General features: G+C 40.7%; 1 protein-coding gene across 1 annotated transcript in view; it reads right to left on the minus strand.

Annotated features, from left to right (window-relative positions):
• The window catches only part of sdk1a (sidekick cell adhesion molecule 1a), a 1,749,737-nt gene that overhangs the window by 528,985 nt on the left and 1,197,332 nt on the right, over positions 1-23,420 (minus strand). Inside the window, exon 8 of the mRNA XM_051933783.1 lies at positions 6,631-6,714. Coding sequence (XP_051789743.1) covers positions 6,631-6,714 — 84 coding nt within the window. The remainder of the gene's footprint in view (positions 1-6,630; positions 6,715-23,420) is intronic.

Here is a 23,420-nt window from a genome sequence, read left to right on the forward strand (position 1 = left end):
AGAAGGAAACAGAAAAAGTGTTGCTATATCTGGTCCAAACAACACAGGTACAATTCCCAGCACTCCCCAAAGGTGTGCTCTCTGTAAATCGGTGTTCATAATACACTACTGTTCCATGAAAAATGGAAGAGTGTGTAGTGGATTCTGGGTAGCAATCCCCCTCATTATTGTGTTCACATGACCACCTCTACCTATCACAACTCCTAACCCACAGTCTGGAAGTGAGGCCTAGCAGCCGATGTGGTGGAATTTAAACTGAGTGATCTCGGGCTCACTCTTTAGCATTGACTAGCTATGGTGACCCTGAGCAAACTACTTAAACTGCCACAACAGTTACAAATAGATATTTAAACTAATATACAGTATTGCAGTACTAGAAGAGGTGCTGGTCATTAGGGAAAGGAGAACAAAGAAGTAGAATCTGCTCTTATTGCTTGTCACTTCCTTCCATCTTTTGTTTTAGAGTCTTCTCTCTCTCTGATTCTACAGCTTTAACTTGTTCAGTTTTCATTCCGCATTCCCAACACTGGGCACGTTAAAGAGGATCCACTCAATATGTGTAATCGAAAGCTCAATCTGCAGCTGTCCCCAGGCTTCTGAGATGTAATTAAATGGGTCCTGAGCTTGATTGCAAATTAACCCCATGTTGATTTTGAAGACCAACAGCAGGAGAAGGATGAAGGTCATCACAGGGTCGTACCTCAGACGAAGCTACACTCCGCTTTAGAAAGCAGCCAGTTGCGAAATCCTTGCAGAAATCAGCTCCCTGTCTATAAAGAATACAGCCTTGTGAAACAACCGGTCTATAGGTGACATGTGCACAACACCATTCCAATTTACATTTTATAATAACTCTGTAAAAGGCTCTAAAGACTTTAGAACAAACCGGTAACAAAATAAAATCTTTTGCTATCCTTTGTATTTTGTTTTTCTTAGGCTTAATCAAATTTGGAATTACAGGGAGTATGTGCCCAACCACTATAACTGAGTGTAAGGCAGGCTTTAACCCCAGAAGAGATGGAATATGGCAAAGACAGTTTAATGTGGCATAGCAGTACTCATTATTTTTCAAATGCTGCACTTACCAGTTCAATCCAATAGGGAAGGTCTACAGGACTGTAGCGAGACCAGCTGTGTTATATGGGTTGGAGACGGTAGCACTGACCAGAACGCAGGAGACAGAGATAGATAGATAGATAGATAGATAGATAGATAGATAGATAGATAGATAGATAGATAGATAGATAGATAGATAGATAGATAGATAGATAGATAGATAGATAGATAGATAGATAGATAGATAGATAGATAGATAGATAGATAGATAGATAGATAGATAGATAGATAGATAGATAGATAGATAGATAGATACTAAGCTGGAGATGGCAGATATTAAGAGCTGGAGGTGGCAGAGTTAAAGATTCTTAGATTAGCATTGGGTGTGACGAGGATGGACAGGACTAGAAATGAGTACATTAGAGGGTCAGCTCAAGTTGGACAGTTGGGAGACAAAGTCAGAGAGGTGAGATTGCGTTGGTTTGGACAAGTGCAGAGGAGAGATGCTGGGTATATTGGGTGAAGGATGTTAAGGATAGAGCTGCCAGGCAAGAGAAAAAGAGGAAGGCCTAAGAGAAGTTTTATGGATGTGGTGAGAGAAGACATAAAGGTGGCGGGTGTAACAGAACAAGATGAAGAGGACAGAAAGATATGGAACAAGATGTCCCGCTGCGGTGACAACCAACGGGAGCAGTTACAAGAGGAAGAAGAAGACTGTGTTTGCACAGGGCTGTTTATTGCCATCCTTGCTTGTGTAACAAATGCCACCAACTGTGAAGTACCGTTGTTGTTCACTTATGCAGGTTCAAACCAAAAGATGGCTCCAAATATTAATGGACGTGCTTGGGTTTACCTGGCCTGCTGCGTTCAGTAGTTCAATTCAATTCAGACTATTCTGAATATTGCTCTTCACTGACTGCAATAAGTTTACAGGTTAATGAATTTACAAACTTTCCAAATGACTAATTACATAATGAATGCATGTAAAGACACAGACTTCTTTAAACACACATGAATAAAAAATTCCAAAATGATTACCATGAATGTAACCTAACAGAACTTGTCCATTAACATTATTATTGAGCTATGGCTAATTAACAGTAGAGGGGAGGAAAACAAAAGCTTAACTCATCAGTGTTAAGGTGATTAAGATATACTCAGAAATAAAAATAGAGAGAAGGGAACAAATGCAATTGTGCTTTGTTATATTCTTTTGCTGTGTATTAGTTATACGTATCTAGCATACTGTTGAATGATATAATGCATATTTAAGAATGAATTGGTGATTTAAAGAAAGAAGCAGCTTTCTGAAAATAAGCCATTGTAAGTTTCAACAATTTGATAAGAATTTCTGTTAAATATGTGACAAGTTTGAGAATTGACCACAGAGGGTGAGGCTGTGTGGACATCTCAGAGGCATGAGCACCGTATATTACAGACTGGCACAATTTACATTCTGTGAGTTCATCACTACCCAGGAAGAAAGCCTGGACTGAAAGGGGAAAGTAAAATAATAATAATAATAATAATAATAATACACTTCATTTATTTAGCACCTTTCCCATGTTCAAAACACTTCACAAATTAAAAATGAACAAGAGGGCATATACAACATTGGATTCAAAATAATATCTGAATAATATACTAAATAAAGCTAAATACAGGAAAAACAAAGCTCTGACAACAAACCAGAATACAAACACAAAATACTACAAGAAAACGCTGAACAAATAGCATAGTTTGTGATAGTAGTAGGGTGTTGTACCATCTTCGCCATTATGGATGCAATGAGAAATCAAGCAAAATGACACCTGTTATTGGCTAACTGAACCAATTACAATACCGTAATCTGCTAATTGAACCTATCACAATATTGTAATCTATTCAGTTAGCCAACAAAAGGTGTCATTTTGCTTTTTGCTTGACTTCTCATTGCATAAGTCATGATACAAACACAAATCATCCTGAGCACCAGGACGAAGAAGGTAAACTAACAGAAAAGGGCAAAATTGTCAGGGTAAGTACAAATCACTTTCTCAACAAATGAGCTTTAAGTTGTTTTTCAAAAGAATACATTAAATCAGCTAATTTAATTAATAAAACTATGACTCTGAAAGAGATTGCAGTTTACAACTTAATTACCTGTGTATCCTTTCTATCTTCTCTGCCTGAAATTGGAGAGGAGGCTTACATGCCAGAAGCAAAGCATGTGCTTGAATGAGGGTTGAGTTGTGCTGAAACAGAGGAGTCGGCCCTACACTATGAGATCTCATTTGTCCAGGAGGTACATCAAGGAAGCTAGACTTGTATAAATTGAGGCTAACAAAGAAACTGTCATTCTCTATCTCTGACATTTTTCCAGCACCCAAGAGCCAGAGGCCAATCAACATATTAAGACAGAGAGCCACCTGGTAGTAAGCATATTGGACACAAGATGAACTTCTTATTATCAGGTTGCATTGTTTTACCAATACTTGTTTTACTGTATTTTTGGAAATATTTATCTATCTATATCTATAATCTATCTCTCTATTATAAAAAAAAATCTTTGGGAAGGAGACTAGGAAGATGAGATGTGATCTTCTCAGAAGACAATTTGAAGTCCCGCGAAAGACACATTAACTTGCTCCCAGCTCTTAAAACAACGACAAGCGACAAGCAAAACATGCAGCTTGCCAGCAGCAGAAACCCAGCAGATGATCCAATCGCTTCTCCTTGCGTGCGTTCAGCAACCATAACCCTCCTCCCCCCTTCACAATGTGAGCGGCAGAGATGCGAAGTGGCAAAAGGACAGCTGCTGTACAGGCTTTAAAATGATTGACGGGCAGCGCGACAGCAGCAACTGCAGCAAAAAGACAGTAGATGATCTGACAGCATCTCCTTAGCGTGCGTTCAGCCACCCCCCCCTTCACAACGTGAGCAGCATTATATGTCCTGCGAGAAAGAGATTTAACCACGCCCGGGGCTGGAAATAAAGGACAAGTATTGTTTTTACAATGTCATGCAAGACAAGGCAGTGAGACATCATTTAAAACAAGTCCACGGACATCTAACCTAGCATTTGCTGGATTGCTGTTGGCAGACACGCTTCATGTGCTCCCAGGTCTTAAAACAACGACAAGCAACAAACAAAACACGCAGCTCACCAGCAGCTGAAAGCCAGCAGATGATCCGACCGCTTCTCCTTAGCGTGCGTTTAGCCACCCTAACCCCCCCAAACCCCTCCCTCCCCCTTCACAACACGAGCGGCAGAGACACGAAGTGGCAAAAAGACAGCTGCTGTACAGGCTTTGAAATGATTGGGCAGCACACCAGCAGCAGAAAGCCAGCAGATGATCCGACGGCATCTCTGTAGCATGCGTTCAGCCGCACCCCCTTTACAACGCGAGCAGAGTTATATGTCCTGTGAGAAAGAGATATAACCACGCCCGGGGCCGAAAATAAAGGACAACTATTGTTTTTACAAAAGTTTTAAAGTAAAAGTGAAAATAATGCAGATGTAACAGTTCCCATGAAAATAACAATCTCTTTAAATTGTATATCCGGTAAACCAAACCTGGGGGTGGGCGAGCGAAGCAAGCTGGGGGCGCAGTCCCCTAATGTACAAATAAAAAGGTAACTTTCTCTGCTGCCTGTTCAGGCAATCTATTTAATCATCTGGCATTATTGTAGCAGTGTTTATCCAAAATTACCAAAGTTCTGAAGCCTTTAGTTTGCTTCATAGGATGATTCAAGCACCAGTGTGACGTGTGATCAAATAATTCCACAACCAAAATATTTTTTGTTTTAAAAGTTTTAGTAAAATTTCAAAGCCAAACAGTTCACAAGAAAAAATTGATATAGCAAAGACAAGAAAGGTTCTTGTTTAAGAAACATTCTGTTTAAAGCTTATAAATCTTGTTTCATTTCTCTAAGTTTGGTCATACAGTCGCACTTGAGGCACTATAGGCATGTTAGACACATTCAGAAAACTGCATGCCATCTCCTATTCACAAACATATCTAGTAGTCTGTGCTAGCAGTAAGACTACTTCCTAACTGGCTTAATTAACATTCTGTTCTTCAGATATGGCTAACAAAGTTTGATCTCTGTTAACTAACAGGGGGTAGAAAGACTATACCATATCCTAGTAACTATGAGATTCTAACATTCTACAGAAAGTAAGCAAGCACAATATCTTTTTAACATTAAACATTAACTTTCGAAGATTGGCTCTTACAATTACAGACGTACAAGAAATGAGGAAGTATGGAACTAGTATAGCAGTCAGTCCTGACAGTGTGGTAAGAGTATGGGATTTTGGGCTTTCGGTTATGCTCTACGTCACAAAGAGTATAAAGAGAGGAATCTGGTCACAAACCTCTTGGTGTTCCAGGGTCAGTTATAACACAAGATCAAAAGACAAAGCCACAGTCCTGGGGCCCTCGGACACCTGGCTGCACACCCCCTTCATTAAGTCTGTGTTGGTCACCTAATATGATGACAGAATCTTTCAGTCGAGGCAGCACCTTATTGACTTCACTCATAGAGCTTGACCAAAAATGAGGGCACATTAGCAATAAACACAAGTGTTGACTTTTAAAATGGCTTGCTGCTTTTGGAGGTGCAAACCAACTGATATCTCAGGACCGTATAGTCTTAAATTTCTTTGTGTTTGAATTCCTGCAGTGTATTTCACAGAGTTAGTCCATCACTTGTGGCTTACCAATGTTAATTGCTGTGTTTGAATGCTGTTAACCACTACTACTCATTTTAGAGAATTACGAGGGGCAGTCAAAAAGTTCATGGAATTGTGATAATTGTGAGATTACGCACACACTGCTGTGGAGGGGAGTGCAGCCCATCTGTAGACCAGTTACAACAAATCTGGATTCGTTTTGGAGTGCAGTATTGTTTAAATTGCCGTTTGAGTCAGACGTGTGCATAGTCATTCGGTGCAATGTCGCAGTTCTAACAACGTGATAACATCAAGTTCATGTGCAAATTGGGGACATGAATTTCAGATATGCTAGCAGCACTGCAGTGCTGAAGCTGATTTCTCCAATTTGCACATGAGCCTGATGTTAGCACGTTGTTTGAATTGCGACATTGCGCCTAATGACTATGCAGACATTTAACTCAAACGGTAATTAAAACAATACTGCCCGCCAAATCCAGTCCAGACCTGTTGCGACTGGTCTACAGACAGGCTGCGCTACCCTGCACAACAATGTGTGCGTAATCTGATCTCTCACTCTCCCGCTATACCACAATTCTGGGAACTTTTTAACCGCCCCTCGTATTTCCCATGAATTGTCATTTGTGTTTGATGTTAGCTTAGCAGTTTGAACCAACGTTTGTGAATTGTTGCTTTTGTTTGGTGTTAACTGGGCTTGCTGAGTTTGTTAATTTGAACTAAAGGAGTGCTCCGCTGTTAATTGTTTCATTCATTTCGGTGTTTTAGTACTGTTTACTGCTACATGTTCATTTATGACAATGCTGACCTGTGTGGTATTCAAATTTATGCCTGTTAAGGAAATTAGAAATGAGAAAGCATTGAAAATTCAGAAGAAAAGAAGAAGATAACTGACTCACCCCGAACAGGGCACTGAATAGTCACAGACTTGTCCACTTCTCCCACGATCCTTTCTTCAGGCTCTGTGATAAAATATGGAGGATCTGGAAAAAAATCCACATGAAACAAGCTGAGTGACAGAGGTTTTTCATCTTGTTTTACTCTACACCAGATAACAAGCACATCTGTAGGCCTGCTATTAGCCTTTTTTGAGGTAATATACGAGGAATGTTCAAAAAGTTTAGGGGACTTTTATATTTTTGTTGGAAACGGTGAAGGCGGGAGGAGTAGTAATTGGTAATTCATCTCCATATGTGTGCTCAGTATGGGGATCAAGTTCTCTCTCGTAGAGTCATCTATGAGTGGATTGAAATGTTTGAAAATGGCCGTACTAATGTGGTGGATGAAGAGTATGCTCCAGATGTCCAGCTACAGCCACAACCACGAGGAATGAAGAAAGAACTCTGGAACTGACTGGCGAAAACAGAAGAAAAACAGTTGAAAAGGATGCAGGAGAGCATAATGTGAGTGTTGGATCTGCCGATGCCCTGATTCATGACATCTTTAAGTTCAGTAAAGTGTGTGATTGGTAGGTGCCTAAGCAACTGACAGAGGAGCATAAGTGCAAGCGCTTAGACATTTGTTCCCGACACTTGGCCCGAAGAAGGTGACAATTTTCTGCAGCACATAGTCACTGGTGATGAAACTTGGGTTCACCATTATCAGCCCGAAAGCAGGCACCATCGTAAAGGAAGGTGACTATGTCGAAAAATGATGTCATTTGTTTTTGAAATTCTTAATAAATAGAACTAAAATAAGTGTGGAAACTTTTTGAACGTCCCTTGTAAAGATTGTGGGCCCCCTGTTCCTTTTCACCCATCTTCTCAGTGAGGGTTGGATGCCCCAAGTGGTCACTTAGCTCACTGAAACCAGAAACACGTCTGTGGGATGCCAACTACTCAGACATTGCTTACTCTTCTATTGTTTCCAGTCTTTTAATAATATTATACTCTGCTATTGTGTCTAGGAAGCCCAATTCAAAATCTATTCTAACTTTCCTAGATTCGACAATTATGGAAAAGCACAAAGTTTTGTACCTTGAAATCAGTTATGAAAGAAGAATTACCAAACCCTACCATGTGCCCATCTCACTGGCTTCATACAGTAACAGGATGTGCCAACATAAATACAGAACTGCGGTCCTGAAGACATAACGAAAGCTGCTTCTCACAGCACTGCTTAGCAGATCCACCTTCTGCTTGCAGCATCTTCTTCAACACTTTTTTAGTGTGTGACCAATGGAACGTCAAGTAGTTCATGTGAAGTCCACCCCTTTCATTTCTTCTACCATTTATGGTTTATATTCACAATGGAGAAAGGAGCCCAGGACTAGGGATCTTTGTGAGGTGCTCCTTGAATCTCTTCATGTGCTAATTCCCCTTCCTACATTAATATGAACAACATTTTAAAAATTAAGTTTAAATCATTAGTACCATTAGTAAAAACCTCGATTTTATTGAAAAGCACTATAAAAATTTAACTCAAATTGATCTGGAATTTATATATAAACTGCCAACTGCCATTCTTTCTATCGCATTCCCAATTGGCTTGTAAATGGGTTTCCTGGTGCGGATTGCTGTAAATGTTACTAATTAAAAATTATGTTTGATTGTTGGCCATGAATGACATCTAAAAATATATCAAGTTTTCTGTGGCACATTTCTCCCAGGGGAGAAAAAAAGATTATTGATTGATCTATCTATCTAGGGACTTCATATCTGTTTCTTTTATAAAGTGTCTTTCCTATCTATCTATCTATCTATCTATCTATCTATCTATCTATCTATCTATCTATCTATCTATCTATCTATCTATCTATCTATCTATCTATCTATCTATCTATCTATCTATCTATCTATCTATCTATCTAATAGTGCCTTTTCATATCTATCTATCTAGTGTGGACTAAGGCCCAAACACAGACAGGCATACATGATGTTAATCACCACCACACGTTTATTTACAAGTCTATTATTTACAGTTTAAGTGCCACACAACCCCAAACTCCCCCAAAGTCCAGGCATCACACTCTTGCCTTGTCTCTTCAGGCCGCCTCCACTCCTCGCCTTCTGGCTTCGTCCTTCTCCTCCCTGAATGAAGGGAGGCGGCCCCTTTAATAATCACCCAGATGTGCTCCAGGTGATTCCCGGCAATCTTCCACCGACACGCCCCAGTGTTGCAGAAGTGCCGGCTGCATCCCCAGAAGCACTCCGGGTGTCCCTGCTCTTCTTCCCCCCAGCACTTACGGGTGTGGCGGAAGTGCTGAGGTCCAGGGCTCCCAAGGCATCCAGGCGCCCCCTGGCGGTGACCATGGGCCCCTACAGGGATGAGCTTCCATGCTCTGTACCCGTGGCCCCCAAAGAAACCAGGGTGGTCGCCCCCACGTGGTCTGAGGAGGGCGGAAGACCTCTTCCAGTCTTCCTGGGCGTCCCAGCCGGGTCGCCCCCCCAGCCACCTGCGACACTATCTATCTATCTATCTATCTATCTATCTATCTATCTATCTATCTATCTATCTATCTATCTATCTATCTATCTATCTATCTATCTATCTATCTATCTTATAGTGCCTTTTCATATATCTATCTATCTATCTATCTATCTATCTATCTATCTATCTATCTATCTATCTATCTATCTATCTATCTATCTATCTATCTATCTATCTATCTATCTATCTAAATAACAAGATCAATTAACAGTCAGAATGATGCACTAATTGTGAATTTGATTGGATTAAAGCCTGCGGCCACAAGGCTCCTCCAGAACTGAATGAGAAAAGCGTCTCCATTTTTATGTTATTGTTGCTCCTCCACAGAGTATGGCACATCATGAATATCTGCTCACCTCCAGTCTCTGATGCTTTTTTTTAGCATGCAAGAAATGTTTTCTGCACCTGTTCAAATCTAGAGATCTAATGCCAAGAGCCTTGCAAAGAACGGATCTGTATATAAACAAAGATACATATGGTGGACTCATTTGCTAAGACAGGCCATCATATTTGTGCCCCAGAACAGGGCTCTGTGTCAGAGGGGGCCTCTGTCAGAAGGTCCAGGAGTTTTCAAGTCCGCTTGAAATACAGATGGACAACAAAGACAGCCCTGTGTTCTTCTCTATTCTCCACACTGCTGCATACATTTATCTGCTGACAGATGACAGATGCACCTTCCATTAAAGTGCCACTGACTCGTGATTATCAATTGCGCCCAACATATATCTTCTAATTGTTCAATTGATTTTTTGTAAACAGTGAATTATGCCATTTTGATTACAAGGAGGAATTGATCTCCTTGATGCGCTCTGCTGACAAAGTTCTTCACTTGGTTAAGGTCAAGGATAACAATGCCTCCCCCATAGCCATGCCACCCAAGTCTCAGTTTCACATCTTCAATTAAAGAGTGAGAAGCTTCCCTCAACAAAAATGGAAAAAAAAGTGTGCAGACATTGCTGATAAGCAAGTCCTCATCTCTGCGGTGATGCTGCAGAGCAGTGTGGACGAGTCATTTATGCAGACAACCTTTTTACTATTTTATTATACACACGGATATGCTGAGAGATGAACTAATGGTTAGCAATTCGATCAATGACAATTTACAGTGCATCCGGAAAGTATTCACAGCACATCACTTTTTCCACATTTTGTTATGTTACAGCCTTATTCCAAAATGGATTAAATTCATTTTTTTCCTCAGAATTCTACACACAACACCCCAATGACAACGTGAAAAAAGTTTACTTGAGGTTTTTGCAAATTTAATAAAATTAAAAAAACTGAGAAATCCCATGTATATAAGTATTCACAGCCTTTGCTCAATACTTTGTCGATGCACCTTTGGCAGCAATTACAACCTCAAGTCTTTTTGAATTTGATGCCACAAGCTTGGCACACCTATCCTTGGCCAGTTTCGCCCATTCCTCTTTGCAGCACCTCTCAAGCTCCATCAGGTTGGATGGGAAGCGTCGGTTCACAGCCATTTTAAGATCTCTCCAGAGATGTTCAATCGGATTCAAGTCTGGGCTCTGGCTGGGCCACTCAAGGACATTCACAGAGTTGTCCTGAAGCCACTCCTTTGATATCTTGGCTGTGTGCTTAGGGTCGTTGTCCTGCTGAAAGATGAACCGTTGCCCCAGTCTGAGGTCAAGAGCGCTCTGGAGCAGGTTTTTATCCAGGATGTCTCTGTACATTGCTGCAGTCATCTTTCCCTTTATCCTGACTAGTCTCCCAGTTCCTGTCGCTGAAAAACATCCCCACAGCATGATGCTGCCACCACCATGCTTCACTGTAGGGATGGTATTGGCCTGGTGATAAGCAGTGCCTGGTTTCCTCCAAACGTGACGCTTGGCATTCACACCAAAGAGTTCAATCTTTGTCTCATCAGACCAGAGAATTTTCTCATGGTCTGAGAGTCCTTCAGGTGCCTTTTGGCAAACTCCAGGCGGGCTGCCATGTGCCTTTTACTAAGGAGTGGCTTCCGTCTGGCCACTCTACCATACAGGCCTGATTGGTGGATTGCTGCAGAGATGGTTGTCCTTCTGGAAGGTTCTCCTCTCTCCACAGAGGACCTCTGGAGCTCTGACAGAGTGACCATCGGGTTCTTGGTCACCTCCCTGACTAAGGCCCTTCTCCCCCTATCGCTCAGTTTAGATGGCCAGCCAGCTCTAGGAAGAGTCCTGGTGGTTTCGAACTTCTTCCACTTACGGATGATGGAGGCCACTGTGCTCATTGGGACCTTCAAAGCAGCAGAAATTTTTCTGTAACCTTCCCCAGATTTGTGCCTGGAGACAATCCTGTCTCGGAGGTCTACAGACAATTCCTTTAACTTCATGCTTGGTTTGTGCTTTGACATGAACTGTCAACTGTGGGACCAGTGGCATAGCGTAGTGGGGGCAGCAGGGGCAGCCCGCCCTGGGCGGCACTTTTAGGGGGCGGCAAAATTTCACAATAAATAATAATAATATCTTGTAAAAATTTGAACCATACCTAAATAAGGGGGCGGTGGAATTTTCCTCCGCCCCGGGCGGCTGACACCCATGCTACGCTACTGTGTGGGACCTTATATAGACAGGTGTGTGCCTTTCCAAATCATGTCCAATCAACTGAATTTACCACAGGTGGACTCCAATTAAGCTGCAGAAATATCTCAAGGATGATCAGGGGAAACAGGATGCACCTGAGCTCAATTTCGAGCTTCATGGCAAAGGCTGTGAATACTTATGTACATGTGATTTCTCAATTTTTTTATTTTTAATAAATTTGCAAAAATCTCAAGTAAACTTTGTTCACGTTGTCATTGGGGTGTTGTGTGTAGAATTCTTAGGAAAAAAATGAATTTAATCCATTTTGGAATAAGGCTGTAACATAACAAAATGTGGAAAAAGTGATGCGCTGTGAATACTTTCCTGATGCACTGTATATAGTGCCTTTGTTAGTCAGCACTGTACTCTGTAGTGCAGATGCACCGCTCTTCTTGAGGCCTCTGTAAAAAGCTCAGTGATAAAATTCACAGTGTAACACATGACTGAAATTTACGAGGTCATGAATGTCAAAAATTTGCTGGAAGAATTATAGATATAAATTATGTAGATATCTATGTATGTGCTGCTTGCCATTTTTAATATTAGCTAAATATTTTACATTTTCTTTAAAATATTTGGGATTGAGCAGTGGTTCATTCAGCCACCTCATGGCTTCAGCATCCTGAGTTCGAGTTTACACATTCTCCAAGGGTTTTTGTAGGTTTTTCTCTTGGTATTCTGGTTTTTCTTCCAAAGATGTTCTGGTAAATTGAACAGGCGCTTAAAATTTAGGCCTATGAAAGTGTGAGTGTGCTTGTGTGAGTGAGCCCTATGATGGATTGTACAAGAAATGCTAATGACCCTATAAGCTTTGTAGGAGAAAAACAGCCATCCCAGCCAGGGAGTAGCGTGGATTATTACCGGAATGGAAGGCCTGAGAGGAGCGATGGATGGATTTGCCGGCAGGGTGGAAAGAGATCTCTGTGCCCAGGTGTTAAAAAATCACGGATGGACCAGTAGAAGCTGGAATTTAGGAGTGGTTCCATTCCTCATGCACTAGGTGGCAGTGGTCCTCATATGACAACCAAGTTGGGACAACTGCAGGGGTGCTAGGGAAATGTAATCCAGAAATGCAGCCCTGTAGGGGTTCCCTGGGATTGGTAGATGGTGCTATTGGGGGAGGCCCATCCTACTTTGTTTATGGCCCAGAAATGCTTCCTAGAGGAGACAGAATGGTACTGGAAGCATTCCCGGGTCCGGCATTAAAGGAAGCCTCCCAACTCAAAACTCAGATGAGGTGGAGAAGAAGGAAGAATTGTTGGTTTATTGTGCCTTATTGTTTTATTGTGGTTTATTAATGGAGAGGTGATTGTGGAACGTGCTTTGGTAGAATAAAAATACTTTATTTAATTCATATAGTGTGCTTTCTGGTGCCCCTTTATGGTCACAGCTTATATAATAAAATTCCATGGTTGTCTCCTAATCAGTGCTATGTTCTCCCAGTATGGTCTCTGGCCCGTAACCTAGACTGAGTGGATTTGAAAATTCTGTGTTTCATCGCTGTGGAGACACACCCGGAAAAGAATTGCACTGTGGTGAACTGTCAGCAATGAGCTGCAAACCCGTGACGCCTAGCACAGAAATAATCTCAGCTCTGCAGCGGCCATCTCTGAACACCATGAATGGTACGCTTCTGTAATGTCTGCGAACAGACAAGGTTTGAGGTTGAGTCATGAAAAGAGTGAAACCAGGAGATAAAAAATAATGAGACAAAATTTATGATAAGCACTATGGTCAATAATACCAGGAATCAAATAAAGCAAATGTGACAAAATCAATTAGAGATGAAGGTTTTGAGTCCACAACTCGGATGAGGAAGTCTTTTCATGGGTGACTTTTAATCCCGTTACATTGCGACTGAAAGTTACGACCACCGGGGACACAGCCCTGGCAACTGGTACTTAAGCCCTAAGAAGGGGAAACCAAAATAGGGCAACTGTGAGTGACAGATGAAATGATCCAAAAAAAATATTCAGAATTAAAACAATAAGGAATAGAGGAATTTGGACACTACAATTATATTCAGTGACCCTAAACACCTTCAAAACGTGCATACATGCATGAATTGATATGAGGGCTATTGAAACAAATACCCAACATGTTCCAGGTGACAACAGCTGTACGCCCTCTCTACCAACTCCCACCTATTCTGTGCAGCCTCACCACTACACTCCACCCATCCACAGTGCAAATCCCATCCTCATCACCAAGTGAAATACTCAAACAACAAAACATCTCCACTCAAAGATCTGCACTGTGGTGAACTGCCGGTGGTCAGTCACGAATCCACAAAGTCTGGCTCACAAGTGATCTCATTGCAGCGTTAAGCTAATAGGAAAAACTCCATTAGACGAGAGTGAAGAGGCCATCTCTGAACACTGCAAACGAAGTGCTTCTTGGTGACATCCTCTCTCTTTGCCGTGGACATGGAGAGGCCAGACTGACTGTTTCAGCCATTCAAAGGACATGCGAGAGCAAAGATCAAGCCGGACCAGAGACTAACCAACATAAGACAGAGAGCCTCCTGTTAGTCTAGGCAAGATGAATTGATTATTGTCCAAGTTGTATTAATATTATTTTGCTAACACTGACATTTGTACTCTGCTTTTATTTTTGGCATATTATCTATAATACATGATGAATGCCAGAGATGAGGGTCACTTCCATAATTTAGACAAACTAGGTGATCGCCTCGGGTGGCAAAATTTGGAGGGGTGGGTGTGGCATCTTATTTTTTTTTAACATACTTACCCAGACTCAACACAACTGTCCAATTATATTGGTTTAATATTATTTTTACATACTAGCAATGTCTGATCTTAAAGTCTGATAACATGAACAACAACAATGATAATGATAATAATAACAATGATCAAATTGTAGCATGGAAGACACAAACATAGCAAAATAAAATGAAACTTGATCGCATTGCTGGGCTTACATTACAACTCGTGTTAAAACTTGGCAAATATCGTTCTCTGTTGTTCACTAACCATCTATGAGATTCGCTTTTGGCACGCTAAAGCAGTTCTCCATAGTCCATCTGTCGCCGAAAAAACTCTGTGAGGTCGTGCATTGATTGGATAGTTATATTCCATTATTTGCATACACGAGGATACAGTAAACAGAAATCATGGGCAAAGATTCCGATTTTCATACTTCAACTTCATTGAATGTTGTGTTTATATTAAGGTTTTCAGTTATTTTTTTTTAATTCAAATGACATGTAGATGGTACAGTGCAGGCTTAGTAAGGTTAGTGACACCATCATTGTAAGGGGTAGGGTTAGGGTTTAAAGAGAGACTTCAAACTGACAGTGTAAGTGTGAACATGATTATGCAAAGAAACTTTTTTTTTCTTTAGAGAAATGTCAAATGCAATAAATAAATAAATAAATAACACCTGCCAATTCCTACTTGAGTTCTGATATGGCACCCTTCAACAGTGTATTTTTCCTAGACAGAACACTTCGGTATATAATCAGCCGCCCCCTCGACATTCTCTCAAACTGTAAATTCACTGTTTTGTATCCAAAACCTCCTTACTTTGCTCTGCCCAGTCCTTGTTCCTCTGTCCTGTCTCCAGGTTTCAGTGTACAGGTCTGGCAGTGATGAGGGGTGACGGGGTGTCATTTACAGCTTCGACTAGGGCAGCAAAAATGCTAGAGCTGTCCCTTATAGGTCATGTAAGGTATAAAGGCTATAGCAAGAATGCGGGACATTGTGTTCAGATCTACATAATAAAGAGTATAAAAGTAGAATAAGGGCACCCTACGGTGGTCCTACCGCAACAAAGCTTAAACAATAATTGAACAATGCATGTAGACAACACTCTGAACTTATAACACACTATTATAAATATAAACTGACTACATTCTGTGTGTTCAGTTCTCAGCTAATGGCTTCACTAAGCAGTGGTCCCCAATACCAGACCCACCGAAATGGAGGATGCTCAGAAGTGGATTTTCTTCAGACATTGTGCTGCTATCTTAATCATAAACTGTCACCCAAAAAGACTTTATTTTATGCATATTCACAAGATTCTAATAGTGGCTTTGTTAATTATTACTTGAAATGTAAAAACTCCTTGGTCACCCATGACTGGCAGTTCATCCCAGAGATTGCTGGGTGTGTACAGTGATCCCTCCTCCATCGCGGGGGTTGCGTTCCAGAACCCCCCGCGAAAGGTGAAAATCCGCGAAGTAGAAACCATATGTTTATATGGTTATTTTTATATTGTCATGCTTGGGTCACAGATTTGCACAGAAACACAGGAGGTTGTAGAGAGACAGGAACGTTATTCAAACACTGCAAACAAACATTTGTCTCTTTTTCAAAAGTTTAAACTGTGCTCCATGACAAGACAGAGATGACAGTTCCGTCTCACAATTAAAAGAATGCAAACATATCTTCCTTTTCAAAGGAGTGCGCGTCAGGAGCAGAGTCTGTCAGAAAGACAGAGAAAAGCAAACAAATCAATAGGGCTGTTTGGCTTTTAAGTATGCGAAGCACCGAGCTGTTGAAGGTGGCAGCTCACACCCCCTCCGTCAGGAGCAGGGAGAGACAGAGAGAGAGAGAGAGAGAAACAAACAATCAAAAATCAAAACATGCCCTTCGAGCTTTTAAGTATGCGAAGCACCGTGCAGCATGTCACTTCACGAAGCAGCTGCACAGAAGGGAGCAACATGAAGATAATCTTTCAGCATTTTTAGACGAGCGTCCGTATCGTCTAGGTGTGCGAACAGCCACCCTGCTCAATCCCCCTATGTCAGTAAATTGGGTAGCTTTTCAGCCATCTGCCAATAGCGTCCCTTGTATGAAATCAACTGGGCAAACCTACTGAGGAAGCATGTACCAGAAATTAAAAGACCCATTGTCCGCAGAAAACCGCGAACCAGCAAAAAATCCGCGATATATATTTAAATATGCTTACATATAAAATCCGCGATAGAGTGAAGCCGCGAAAGGTGAAGCGCGATATAGCGAGGGATTACTGTATACGAGTGCAATGTTACTGTCAACAAACCATCTGCTTTAGCTTCAGATTGAGTTTTGATTTTAATTAATAGTGGATTATAAGAAGCAAGAACAAGAATCACAGCCTGGTGAGGTTTAGTAAACAATTGAGAAAGTCAGATGGTCTCAGGGCAATTCAAAAACCAAAATCAAGGCTTCACAATAAGCATTAAAGCATAATATCATACATTACGATATCAAGGATAAAGTTTTAAGTCCATGCAACTGTTATGCCGGCCGGCATGAGAAATAATAGGGTGACTCGAAGACAGGGACGTAAATAAATAATAAAACGAACTGATGGTCACAACTAGGAGAACAAGTGTCAGTAACCAAAGCCAGGAATTGCGATACAAAATCAAAGACTGAAGAATTACAAGGAGCTCAGAAACCAGAGAAACAAAACAAAGAACGTTTATAAAAATGTTTGAGGGGTTTAGGACTCGGAGTACTCAGATAAGGAAGCATATCCTTTTAATAACCTTTCATCCTATTGTGTTGTGATTGACAGGTCATGACCTCTGAGGACACACCCACTCCGGGATGGTCCTAGCAAGAGGAATACACAATAGTAGCAGCACAATAATGGCCGAAATCAAAATCATAGCCATAAGTATAATTCAAAAATAAATTAAACCAACGGATTGTTTAAGATATAAAACTACCAGAAGATACAAAAAACAGGAGACCCTGAAAACAACAGCTTCTGCCCTTGCACTTCCCTTAAGTCCAGCAGTAATAAGAAACCAGAAATTTTCTGAAGAGGACATGACACCACGAGATCTTCATAGTACTGGGATTATTCTCAGTTTATTGGTTTGGGTAAGCTCTCCATAACAATCTAAAACGGAAGCTTTGAAGTTTATCGTTAGACACTTCTTTCAGCAAATAACAAGCTAAAAAAACAAGGAGATCACATATGGAGAAAAACTTCCACACTAAAGAACTCAAGAGGTTAGGCCCCTTAATCAAGTGTCTCGGAGAATTAAGTCAGTTGTCGTCTTTTTACCAAGGAAGTCACAAACAGCCTGATGGATGATAATCAGTTCAAATGTTGTTTTTCTTACCTTTCTTTTATTTGTCCAGTGTAGAGATAACCTTTACTGATTTTGTTTTTTTAGAATACGCAGGCCTTTGTTGACCCAGATTGTGTATTCCTCCAAACACCAATTCACCCGGCAGTATATCCATCTGCACAGCATTCAGACAGGTCAAGTATTTTAGTTGCTATTCAATGAAATACTTTAATGACTAAGGAGGTGACTTTATCTGCTGTACGTTTGTTACTGTCAGATGTGTTGATTTCACCATCTTACAAACAGCTGCCCTCCTGCGATTTTCCTGCCCTGCAGAGGATGGCCACACATGCTCAAATAAAAACACAACAGCCAAGGGCACAACGGCAAGAAAACACACATGGAAGGAGATGGGCTGCAGCCAAGTCTGACGAATCTCCATTTCTGCTCCAACATGCTGGTGGTAGGAGGAGAATTTGGCAAAAATAGCAGCAATCCATGGATTCATCCTACCTTGTGTCACATGACAGTGTGGGGAATTTTTATTTGGCACAAAATACACCACTTAATACCAAGCGAAGGTCACTTTAACGTGTCATTGGTGCATTACTGCTGACCATGTGCGTTCCTTTATGGCCACCGTCCACCTTTTTTCAAATGGACACTTCCAGCAGGACTCAAAGCACATACTGTCTCAAGGTGTTCAAACAAATGCAACCATGACTTCATTTTACTTGAAAGCCATTTTACCCCACATTCTCAGGTCAGAATTAATTACAACATACTGTATATTGGGATGAGGTGGAATGAGAGGTTCACGACATGAAAGGATAAGTTTGGAATATTTCAAGTTAAAATTATTTCTTCACAAACATGACATATATACATTTGTCATGCGAAACTGTGTTCTAAAGTTCAGGATCAGAATCACAATCAGAAAAACTTAATTATGTTACAACTATACAGGTAGACAGCGGTTCAAGTAATACAAAGCATATAAAGTAAAATGAACATAATATAAAAAAAAACCTACAATTAATCCTAATTCACTATGCTCTGCCAGTACGCAGTGAATTAAATATAATCGATACACTATACCCAGGTCTCTTACAATATCTCTAGCTTACTAAACAGTAATAGCACACTGATCTGGAAGTATTTCACATACTGTAATAATATTGCACATATAAGAGAACTATTGCACATTCTGAGAAACAAAAAAAGTACTAAGTGTTTTCGATAAATTTAAAAAAAAATCTGGATCCTTATAATGGAGGCTACGGAGCATGGAGTACTATTGGAAAATAAAACCTTAAAAACTTACTGAATACGTCCATTTTTCAAGCCAAGAAATGTACAGTGGTACCTTGGTATATGTCTGCTTTGGAATAAGTCCAACTTGGTATACGTCCTGTTTGGACGCGAAAAATTTTGCTTGGAATACGACTCACGTGCTAGAACACCACGTGTGGTATAGCGGGTCCGCAGCTTCAAAAAACGGAACAGGTTTTAACCCGTATAGCCGTGTCGTTCTCCGTGGGCGCGATTGCACGACCGCGGGGGAGTTAATGAGGAAGTTGGAGCGAGTCGCACCTGCACAGGTGGGCTGTGATTGGGAAGAGTGAGACTGCATTTTTAATCTCGGATTTTATCGGAATTATTTATTGTTATTTTTATCCCCAGAGAACACTTGGTTTTATGGATATTTATTAAATAATTATTTATTGAAACCAGATGCACTGCACTATTTGTTTGGACACTGATTTTTGTTTTAAATAAAAGCACTTGGCATTCTTGTACTATCCCCTGGCTTCATTTGAGAATTGTCCTCATTTGTCAGCTCATCTCGGTGACATTACCGATGCTGTCGGGTTCAGGGCTCCCCGTAAGGACCTATGGGAGCGTGGAGTGGACCTGCATCGTCACACCGCGCGCTGCCCTACGCTGCCCACGAGCATCAGTACGCCTGTTGCTAGAATTCAGTGAACAACCCGCGTTATAACTTTATGTGAATTTTCACGTGATTTTGTGTTTTTTCACTTAATTCGAATTGATTGTTGAAAAGTATGAAGGTGACATGCGTATCCGGGACATGGCTGCTGCATACTGTATGCCGAGAATGACGGTATCTACGATTGTGAAAAACAAAGACGTTATTAAAAAGTAAAGTGAGGTTAAATTTTCATTTATTTCATCTAATTGCTTTTGTATTTATGTATTTTAGTATTAAGCAGTGTTTCAATTATTTTATACAACCCCATCAATGTATAATATGCAAATAACAATAGGATTTTTTTTCATGGGAACAGATTAATCATTTTCCCTTTATTTCTTATGGGAAAAATTTGTTTGGTATACGTCCTGTTTGGTATAAGTCAAAGGATCTGGAACGGATTAAGGATATATACCGAGGTACCACTGTATTTAGCATTGATCTGTGGCTTAAGATTACACACACATTGTAAAAACAGCTTATAAATGTAATTTCCAAACAATATTATGAGATTCAGCCATTTTAAATTAAGACCAGCTTTGCACATTCACTCACTGCTTGTCTTCCTCCGCAGCAATCTTTTACCCCCAGCGGGCATGGCTTCCTCTCGAAAGACCGAATTACAGCAAACTTTTCCTGCCACATGTTTGTGTTGTGTTGAATCACATCCTTATTTATGTGAGATTCCATCCCCAGATGTCACTGCTGTCACACAAGCAAATCCTCACCTTGGGAAAAATAGTATCAGCAACACGCAATAAAATGATTATTTCCAGTTCCCTTTTGTTGTCAGAAACATGCATCATAAACCCAGAAGGCATGTTTTCTTATAGCAGAACTTTTGTCTCTTCAAAGTGGACATATTTGATACGTTTTTCAGGCTTTTGTTCCGGTGGTGCTCCATGTCCCATTGCGTCCATTATAAAGTGCAATGTGAGCAAGACATTTTTAAAAATTTATAGAAAACACTTAACTTTAGAACACAGTTTTGCATGGCAAATGAATATATCCCATGTTTATGAAGAAAACACTTTGACTTGAAAAAATACCAAACTTATAGTTGAAGGTTTAGGAGAAAGGCTTACCCCTTCAGAACACAACAGTGCTCATTTACCATGTGGGTTGCAGGAATTCTCTTTAACCTCAGGTGGTCAGGCAGGTTCCTACTGCAGCAGGACTGTGAGTACGATTAATTACATTGACTGTATATAGAGCTTTCCTAGCTAAGCATTGACATAGACAATGGGCAGCCAATAAGGGACTGGAATGATTACGGGGCCAGAATGTACGAGGCCATCGAAAGCATTTTAGCCAGGACATCAGTAAATGCCCCACTCTTTTAGAAAGATTCCCAAGGACCTTTTATGACCACAGAGAGTGAGGACCTCGGTTTTATTTCTCATATGAAGGGCAGAACCACTTCTTCAGCTCGGCGTCCCCATCACTGCAGTGGCGCATTGGAATCCGCAAACAGACCAGAGGGTAAGCGCCCTGTGCTGGCCCCACCAACAACTCTTCCTGCAGCAGCCTGAGCTTTTCCTAGGTGGTCTCCCATACAAGTACTGGCCAGGTCTGAACTTGTTTAGCTTCAGGAGGTTGACCTGTTCTGAGTCTGCTGGCAATGAGTATGACAGATTAAGTCTGAGCACATGATGGGTAACTTGCCATTGTAGGTACTAAAAAAGAACCCAAAAACTACTTAATTGGAGACATAATCTGGGACATGTTTGGCTAATATTCATTAATATAATATGGCGTAGCAATGGATTGTGCAGTTTGTGCAAAGCATAAGGGTCTATGAGCTTGGGGGGCCCACTCAGGGCCGTATAGAGTTTAAAAAAATGTTTAATGACTTAAATCACTTGCACAGTTTATTACGATAATAATTCACAGTTTCAGTGGCATGTTTGCACCATCACCAGGCAAGTCCAATCCAATCCATGATGATATTTCGTATTCGGCAGGCCTACAGTTTACACAAATTTAGACTTCGGGAGTTCGGAGACTCGGAGCTGCAACACGCCCTAGTCTGCCTTACAGATTTGTGCACATTCCCAAATTTGGCATCCTTTGGCGTGCCGTAGCGGACGTGAACAGAAGAAGTTTTGAAGGACATCACATGAATAATTTAAATATACATTATTATCATAAATAATTGTTACTTTTGTAATTTGATTTGATGTCAACAGTTTTCGAAGTTCGAACTCGTAAACGATAAATCATAGCAATTCTGTTGTTAATTTATGGTCCCTGTTAATCGGTAAGCACCGAATATTTGAACAATTTGACACATTTTATACTCTCGCTATATGACGCCATGTCGGCCAGTAGTAGTGGATCCAGTAAACATAAGAGTGGTGCTGCTAAACGTAAGGAATGCCTGCAAAAGGAACTAAGCTTACCAAGATTTCTACCTTTCTCAAAATTGAGCAAGGACTTGTGGTAGGAACTGAGAATACTGATGCTGGTGAATCGTCGCAATGGCCGCAAGCAGGTTATGCAGACAGTACAGTGAGTGAAATGCTTGCAACAACTACCGAGTCTGGAAGTATCGATACAATGGCTTCAGATGAGGTGCCATTCAAAACCGTTCAAAATGGAGAAACTACTAAAGACAATCAAGCAATACATATGACCAAGCGATTTCCTACCTACAAGGCAAATTTCTTGGAACCATTGACACCTCACTTTATGTTGTCCATTTTCTCAGAACTTGTGTAAAACAGGTCGATTGTGTAATAATATCCTGTCAGCTGGTGTTGTCATTTTAAATTTGTTACAAATTGAAATTGCTTCATTTTATAGCAAAGAACACTTTCTACTTTCTAGCTTATGTTACATTTTAATCATCTTCCTTCAAAAAGTTGTCTTGGAAAAGTAAGCGGGTCCACATCTTACATATATTTATGTACTACTATTGCTACCCACACCTCCCACATTCCATTCCCACAATTTATTTTATTTTTGCTAACTTCCAGCTGCTGTAATAAAGACATTAAAAAAGTTATTACCAATTCCATTTAGCATTTGTTTGTCACCAGCGTGTGATCTGATAGTGACATGATCGCGGACACCACTTGCCCAGCTGGCCCCTAGGATCTAGTTGCGAATAAATGACTGAGTTATGCTAGACAGGAAGGGCCCACCTGAGGGCGCTGCACAGGGGCTTTCAGCAAGCTGGCTACGCCACTGCTAATACACTAACATTAAATGTAAGATTGAATGATTAATGTGCCAGCTAGGTAAATGCAGTGATGTCTCCAGCATATCAGCTATTCTACCCCACCGCTGTAATTTAACTCAGCCAGTCCTTTGTCGGTGGTACGGGATTAGCTGTGACTCACACCAGGAGTGATTTACAGACTACCTGAAAAAAATACAATATATAAAAAGAAAAGCTGGATATCTTTACTTTTAGTTAACAGACTGAAATGATATTTTAGAAACCTTAGAGAAAAAAATGACAAAACGCCATTCAGCCCAACAAAACTCATCAATTCTATTCAGCAAATTTCTACAAAATAATATCAAGTCGAGTTTTGAATATTGATAAAGTTCCTCCATTTACCACATGACTTGGTGGCTGTGGTTCTCTGCTTAAAGAAAAACTTTTTAATGAGTGTGCAAAATTCACCCTAAACAAGTTTCCAG

The sequence above is a fragment of the Erpetoichthys calabaricus genome, chromosome 11, assembly GCF_900747795.2.
Source record: "Erpetoichthys calabaricus chromosome 11, fErpCal1.3, whole genome shotgun sequence".
Lineage (NCBI taxonomy): Eukaryota > Metazoa > Chordata > Cladistia > Polypteriformes > Polypteridae > Erpetoichthys > Erpetoichthys calabaricus.